Below are 8,292 nucleotides of genomic sequence, written 5' to 3'. Positions count from 1 at the left end.
CTGGAAGTTCAATCGGTCTCGTGTCTCGTCACTGCATCCCGCGTACCTGCCACAGCAGTATCCCTTATCTTTTATTATTTTCACTCACAATGGTTTTCTTGCGCTAGATTTTGTGTGCAGGTGATTTTGGCCTCTCCCCAGCAGACCCCATGCCTGTTTCTATGGTTGGGGCTGGATGGTAGCAGTCTTGTTCTGTCTGCATGGCTTTCTCCTATGCGCTGAGCTGCACTGTGACTCTTGCATGCAGACATGATGGTGCTCAGCACCATGGCCAGCTCCTAGGGCTCAGCCTGCACTCCCGGGGTAGGACCAGTGATGTCTCCCATACACACAGGCTGGCGAGGAGCACACCGTGCACACAGAGCAGCAGACGCCCCACCTCTACCCACAATCCCCGGACTGATAGGGGAGGATGTGATCGCAGCAGAGCGCTGGGCTCAGCACACGGGATGTGATTGCTTTGTGCTAGAGGGGCAGCATGCAGGTCAGCCATCTGTAGCCATCCGATCCAGTGCAGCATGTGTGGGCGGCCTGTCTGACAGACCGGATCGCTCAGAAGCCGAGAGTATATACAGACCCCTGACCTGTCTTCATCCATAAGATGTCCATCCAGTGTGAGCGCTAGACGCCGAGAGCCAGCCCGCCCTAGCGAGAGCTCCAGCAGAGATCTGTCACCGCTCGGCTCCGACCAGATCGCCCGATAGCCGTCTGAGGGGGTGAGGATGAAGGATCGCACCCGGGAGCTGCGTGCTGTGAGTAGCCCTCCTGCTTACCCTGTACTTGTTGCCCCCTCAGAGGTGCCCAGACATGGGGGAATGCCCGGGGAGCATGGCATCATCTGCAGGCTACAAGGTGGTTGGTATTTTTCATGGTCTCTGATGATTATTGCATTTTTAGGGCTGTGTCTATTCCTCATGCCATGAAGCAGGGACAGATCAGACTAATCCTACCAAAGCCTGGCGGAAATGATGACGGCCATCAGAAGAAGGTGACAAGTCGATAGTTGGCCATCAATGGGAGGTTATCACCCGTGGTTGGGCGTGATGGCGAAACATGAGCTGTATTAAACATTTTGGAAACCTGTTATAATAACGATTACCATCAGAAATAGATGAGAAGTAGATAGTCGGTATTTTTGGCCGTTACTAGGAGGTTATCACCTGTGGTTGGGCGTGATGGCGAAAAATGATCATTATTACAAATGGGCACCATAAAATTGTCCAAGGACCATCCACATCCAGCCAGTCATCTACGTGCCCAATCCTGCAATGGAGCAGATAACGACCAGCACTGCAGCTACTTTCTAGACTTCAGTGTCTCCGTCTAACTTCATTCTGCTGCGTTCTGTACGGTTTTTATTAATCGCCCCTTTGCATTTTTGGAGGGTTAAACGTCTCGCATCACACGCTGCTGGCTCGTTAGCAGGATGTGATCCAGATCATCGGCTCCATATGAAGTGTCACCTTTAAATATCCATTCTATATTCAGCTCTGGCTGCCTTATGTGACGGAGCGGGGCTCTGATATATTGTGTGCGCTGCTGTCAGGGTAGTCGCCTCCCTCGTCCTCCTCTCCACCGCTTGCAGCACACCACAACCTATAATTACAGGGTAACAGATGCCTGTTGCTTACAACCAGCTTTCAATTAGTGTTTTGAAGTCCTGACTAGGTGACATATCGGTTAGTAGCCGCACGCCACCGTTCCCTAAGCTGCTGCAGAACCGCAGCATTCATCACGCCCCGAGACGCGGTCAGACGAGGCATGCTGGGAGATGTAGTCCTTAATCAGATGGAGAGCCACAGGGAACACATAGTAATATTCAGATGGCGTTGACCAGCTAGGCTTCCGAATATTAGCCCCCGTTGTCTCCTGCGCGTGCAGAGGATTTCATGCGAAACGCGCCATTCTCCGCCCTTTTCCATTTCTGCGTGCTCTTCTTGAGAAATAGATTTTCTTCATTCCACCATAAAACCCAAATACAAACCATAGCCTCCAAGTCACGGCTGCAAGTATCCGACCTGTCAGATCTACTTTCCATCAGTCTCCTGGCTCCTTCATCTCCAATATTTGACCCAAGAGTTCATCGTCTTCGTCTGAAATATATTTTTAGCCACATTTTTTTTTATTTTTTTCCCCAATATTCTTTGGATCTAATCATGGATCCTACTATTGTATCTTCAATGCCCTGCCCTGCTGGTCTGAAGACCCCCGAATGCCCATGTTTATATGGGGGGGGGTTTCATCATAGCTGGTGACAAAAAAATGAGATCCCACAGTGCAAGTGAATGCCAAGTGCGCCGGTAATGCTCTTCTGCAGCCTTCTGCACCCATGACTCCTATAGATTTAAATTCCCCTAGCAATGCCATCTGCGCTGTGCATTCACCTCCCCCTCCCTGTGAAATGGCAGCGCGGTGTTTGCATGCATGTATCTGTGACTACACAGCAGAGCCACTATTACAGTAAGTACAGGGCGGTATAGATCGGCCGCTGTTCAGACCATTGGGTTTTATACCTACAACTAGTGTCAGCGTTCCAGACTGGACCTCGGTCAGGCTGTGGCATGTAGATGTGCTGTAGTGCAGAGACCTGGCTCTTACATGCCAGTCACGCCTGTGTGCTGCAGGCGGTATACATGCTGGATCGCTGTCACATTACAGTGCAGACGTTGTCCCCTAAGCTTATCCATTTCTATGGGAGAGGAGTGCTGCATTTACATTGCTCGTGAAAGGTTACCCGGCACATTAATGCTAAGTCCATGGCGGCTTTGCATTATTGAACTTGGCCATTTAAAATAAGAAAGGAAGTTGTTGTATTTACTCTTCTTTACACATATTAGTAAATAGTCTTTGTTACATACAGATGTAGCAGAGCTGGACCCATTATTTAACTCCTTGCAGCACTTTCCCAATGGTCTTTTGTACAAAACAGATTTGGAAAGCTTGGATTTTACTATAAGGCTACGGTCACCAGAGAGAATCGAGCCAATTTGGCAAGTGACACTCGGAACAGAGTTTGATCCGAGGCTCAGCATAGTGTGGTCTGGTTCTCTCGGGTGAGAGAATCGGAGCACACTATGAGGAGAAGATGGAGAACAAAATGACAAAATGTCTCCATCTGCTTTCCGTCAGTCTGCGCAAATCGCACTGCACTCAGATGTCATCCGAGTGCAGCCGGATGTTTTCCACGCTCCCATAGACTTGAATAAGTGGCATTCGATTTCAGCATGACTACGACTTGTTGCACTGACAGATTCTGTAAGTCAGAAATATTTTGCATCAGCACTGCCCCATACTATAACATTGGTCCGAGTGCTATCCGATAAAACATCTGTACCTGATGTATACTCCTTAAAGTCTGTATTACGTGCCGCAATTAGATCTTATTTGTTGGCTGGCAAGCAAAAAATAATTTGGCACGCCACAATGTCTAGTCCTAAACTGAATGAAAAAAAAAAATGGGTATACATACTGACACACAACATGCTCAGCATTTTTTATATCTGACAAACTCAGCTCTACCACATCTGAATGATATAACCAAAGCCAAGCTATAAATATATACCGTCCTCCAGATCCGTCTAATAACACATTATCCCGTACCTTTAAGCACTAGTTAATATCCGCCCTACCCCTCTCCCGGTGCACTAATTAAGGTATATTTGCATACCTAGCACATTCCTCATAGATTCTGCTCCATCTGAAGACATGGAATATCGCTGACCATGTGTAAGTGACTGCACTGAGATTTCTGCAGCCTTATTTGTCATCTCTTATTATACCGTAGGGTTTTGTTAATACTGCGGTGTCATGTAACGGCCATGGAAATATATTAATTTAAAATTCAAGCGTACACTTGGGAAGAGCTACGCGGCTTCTGCGTTATTTGACCTGTACATTGTACGAAAATGTGGACTGGTGGTTATTGATTTGCAATTTTTCATGGGTGTTACCGTATTTTGCCATATACAGTACTGGTCAAAAGGTTGGAGTCATCTGCTGATGTAATGGTTTCCTCGTTCATCTAGGCCTATGCACATTGTAGATTCAGGCTGAAGGCAGCAGAGCAGGCTGAAGTCCACTGAGTGGTCCACGGAAAGGATTGGGAGACATGTCCGATTTTGATCCGGGGGGGGTCAGATCAAAATTGACAATGCAAGTCTATGGGTCCTTGAAAAAAATCAGACGTTTTTTTCTCACTCCACTTATTAAAAAATCTTATGCCACTCTGATCAAACCTTGAATAAAATCTGATCGGCATAACCAGTCCATTTTTCACGTAGATGGAAAAACTGGTCATGTGAACCCCGTCTTTAGCATTTTCTCAAGCAGTTTCACCAGGTAATGATCTGGAATGGCATGCAATAAACAGGTATGGTGTGTCTCGTCAAGAGTTCATGTGTAGAATCACCAGCCTTCAGAAAGCGTTTGCGACCATCTTGTGTGTTTTGCAGAGACAGTGTTGTTATACATTTCCATACAGTGCTCAGCCCAAATCCACAAATGTTTAGAGGCAAAATATGGAAAGAACCACCAAACTAAAGAGAAACAACAGTCCATCATTACTTTAAGACATAAAGGTAAATTAAGAAAATTGCTAGAACCTTGAAGGTATCCTTGAGTAGTCATGAAAACCACTAATTGATATGATAAAAATGATGAAACTGGCTTTCATGAGAACCACCATAGGAAAGAAAAACCAGGAATTACCTCAGCTGCTGAGGATAACAAGAAGAAACCACAAATTGATAGCACGTCAGATAACAGCCCTCATAAATGATGCACAGACATATCTCAATATTAACAGTCCGGAGGAGACTGCAGTAAGCAAAGAACTCACTGCTGAGCACCACGAACTAGAAGAAGAATTGTGTCTGGAGCAACCAACACAAGGACTTGACAGTAGACCCGTGGAAATCTGGACTGTGGTCTGAGGAGTGAAAATTTGAGATTTTTTTGCACCAACTGTGATGTTTTTGAAAGACACAGAAAAGGCTGCCACGAGAAGTGGTGAGTTCTCCTTCAATGGAAGTCTTCAAACAGAGGCTGGACAGACATCTAACTGGGATGATTTAGCGAATCCTGCTTTGAGCAGGGGGTTGGACCAGATGGCCCAGGAGGTCCCTTCCAACTCTACGATTCTATGATTCTATGATTAAGGTGAGTGGCTGATTTCTACACGTGTGGTTCCCACCGTGGAACACGGAGAAGGGGAAGGTGTAATGGTGTGGAGTGCACACTCACCCAACATGGCTATCACAGCATTCAGCAACCATGTGCTACCCCTTCTGATTTGCACTTACTGGGACAATCATTTGTTGTGGCAACAGGACAGCGACCTAAAACTCACCACAAAGCTGTGTTAGGACTATGTGACCAAGATGGAGATGGAAGGAGTGCTGCATCAGATGACATGGCCTCTGCAATTGCCTGACTGCAAGATTGGGATGAGTTGTACAACAGAGATGAGGCAAAGAAGCCCATTCCAATATGAACAAGGAAACCACTGAAGAGACGAGTGTGTCCATCCTTTCGATCGATACTGTATATTGTAACCTAACCACATTTTTGTACAATGTACAGGCCAAATAACCCAGAGGTCCTGCATCCCTTCCCAACTTCAAGTAAAAAAGGGGAGAAGCCAGCGCTGCTTGTGGTCAGAACGCAATACATAAAGTGCATAGGCACATACTGATTTCTAACTGTATTTCAAAATGAGACAATTAGCAAAAAATTGATCAATCATTTGAGCCACCCCGCCACGCCAAGGCAATCTCATATGGGGCAGTCCTACTCTACGTTTTTTATATTCGCTGTGCCATTACGGCCTCCTAAATGTATTAAAAGCAAAACCACATTAAATGCAAACTGTACCTGAAGCGTTTCTGAATCATTCCCATGGAGCCAGGAAAGGCTGACCACGTCTGGAAATAGACATTTCAGGTTTAACCTCCACACTCTCCTGACCAGCAATACAGTAAGAAATTAATATGTGCGTATGCACTTTATGTATTGCGTTCTGACCACAAGCAGTGCTGGCTTCTCCCCTTTTTTATTTATCCCTTCCCAACTGTATTCTTGAATATTAAATACATATATTTCCGAGGCTGTTACATGTCTGGTGCTGCGTGCTGATAAAATATATTGTTATTTTACCCAGGTAACTAGATAGACTCAGCGCAAAGAAAGGCATGACCCATTTCAGCACTCTCTTATTTAGTAATGGTTGTGGAAGTCGGATCGTCCATTCTCATACTATGTACAGTGAAGGAAGGTGGGATCCTGGGATCTATCTGTCTCCCCAAAAATCAGAATTATTGCCATAGATAAAAAGAGTGCATTCAGTGTACTTAATATTTGCTGTTAATTGAAATACACCTTTTCAAATGGCACTAAGGATATAGGTGTAGATGTTCAAATATGTTGTTGTGTAAGCCTGAGCTCACACATTGAGGATAATGGCAGTAGCATGCCATGTGGCCAAGAACCGCAGTTCAAAACTGGAAGCGGTTTACAAGGGATTGCCTGGGATCCACAGCAAGTACAGTTGCAGTGCACTGTACTTTTCATCTATACTTTTCTGTTAGGCGTCGGGTTCCTGTCGCTGAACAGCAGGAATCCCGAGCCTTGCTTCCGGCAGCCTCCCATTCCTCTCCAGCCACAGAGGAGGTTGCTCAGCAAACTCAATGGTCCCAGTGCTCTGCCTAGACCAGCTCCGTGGGTTTGCTTGCTGCTGTCACCTCTGGCACAGCTATGACAATGCATGCTGCTCAGCAGCGAGTTTCTCCAGGGACTAAGTCCCCATGTCGGGCCACTGAGCATGCCCGTGGAGTGATCTCCCATTGGAGATCGAAGGTCACGTGCTCAGGTCCTGCGCGTGTTCGGATTGGCCCATCCGAGAAGCCAGGAAGGTCCCGGACGCGCACGGCTATAAAAGGTTTGCATGGTGGCCGCTCGGCCATGCGCTAAGATAGACTGTAATTACAGACTATGTGGAGTGAGTGATGTATGCACGTATGAATGTCTCTGGTGACTGACTCATTATGAAACCCCTACCCTTGGTACACATGTGTTGTGCAGCCTAGCCTGCTAGCGCCCAGGCTTAGGTGTAGATAGGGCAGAATTGGAGTCAGGCATTAGTCCCCATCAGTGACTCAGCATGCCTCAGTGCACGTGCTCCACACTCCGTAGCCAGCGTCTATAGCGGCGTTCGCGGGAGCGACGCTGTGCGCTCAGAGGGCATAGAGGAACTCTAACCCCGTGTCCTTGGGGTAGAGTTCTGTGGCCGCTTTCTGTGCGCTTTTTGGCCGGGCCCTGTGAGCTAAAAAGGCTCCGGTATTTGCGTTCAGCGGTTGTGCGGCTCTGTGAGTCAACAGAGTTCACTCCTGTTCACACTGGGTGACGTAACCCACGTGTAACTGTTTTTACGCCGCTCTATTCTTCCACCATTACCTAGCAGCAGTGTACCACCTCTGCACGGTGGACCCCGGGCTGCGAACGCACCTACTATTATTTATAATTTGGTGCGTTCCGCCAGCCCTAACATTATACTAGCGCCAGGGTCTGGCTAGTAATGGCGGACGAACAACGACTGCACAGGTACATCCAGCAGCTGGAGGGTAGGTTGGCAGCGCTAGAGCGTTCCACCTCACCTGCGGATGTTACCTCGGTCGCTGTTCAAGCAGCTACAGAGGCTGTCGCTTGTGCCTCCACTGCCAGTCCTGTCCTGACCTTGTCTCGCCTCCCGCTGCCCGAGAAGTTCTCGGGTGATAGTGCATCATGCAGGGGTTTCGTGAGTCAGTGCTCCATTCACCTGGAGTTGCTGGCCACACGATTTCCCTCTGAGCGGGCCAAAGTGGGATTTATCATCTCCCTCCTGTCGGGCAGGGCCTTGGAGTGGGCCACCCTGCTGTGGGAGCGTGGTGATCCCCTGGTACAGAGTGCCACCCATTTTCTGCTCACTCTGAAGCAGGTGTTCCTGGGGCCTCGGGTCACGCACGACACCGCACTTCAGTTGCTGGCCCTAACCCAGGGTCCATCTCTGGTCAGCCAGTATGCCATCCTCTTCAGAACTCTGGCCTCCGAGCTGGAGTGGCCAGATAAGGTTCTCATACCTATATTCTGGAGAGGCCTGGCTGATCATGTCAAAGACGCCCTGGCTACCAGGGAGGTGCCCACCACTTTGGAGGAGCTCATTATGGTCTCCACCCGCATTAACATTCGCTTCACCGAGCGAGGGCTGGAGCGCTCCAAGTCCAGCCAATGATATAGGTTGGCTCCAAATTTTGCTAGACC

General features: G+C 47.9%; 1 protein-coding gene across 5 annotated transcripts in view; it reads left to right on the top strand.

Annotated features, from left to right (window-relative positions):
- The first annotated feature begins 225 nt into the window (after positions 1 to 225).
- Positions 226 to 8,292, top strand: part of STX1A (syntaxin 1A) — a 182,337-nt gene continuing 174,270 nt past the window's right edge. For 2 of the 5 annotated variants that reach the window (XR_012228954.1, XM_073565761.1), the window contains exon 1: positions 226 to 752. Coding sequence is in view for 3 of the 5 variants with exons in the window: in XM_073565761.1 (XP_073421862.1) it covers positions 723 to 752 (30 nt within the window). In the remaining 2 variants the exon portion in view is untranslated. The remainder of the gene's footprint in view (positions 753 to 8,292) is intronic. The other 3 variants (XR_012228955.1, XM_073565762.1, XM_073565760.1) reach the window with 2 other exon arrangements.

The sequence above is a fragment of the Dendrobates tinctorius genome, unplaced genomic scaffold (genome assembly GCF_039654945.1).
Source record: "Dendrobates tinctorius isolate UK_male_01 unplaced genomic scaffold, ASM3965494v1 ptg000016l, whole genome shotgun sequence".
NCBI classification, from domain to species: domain Eukaryota; kingdom Metazoa; phylum Chordata; class Amphibia; order Anura; family Dendrobatidae; genus Dendrobates; species Dendrobates tinctorius.
Note: the sequence above shows the minus strand (reverse complement) of the source record. Positions and strands in the feature narration are given on the sequence as shown.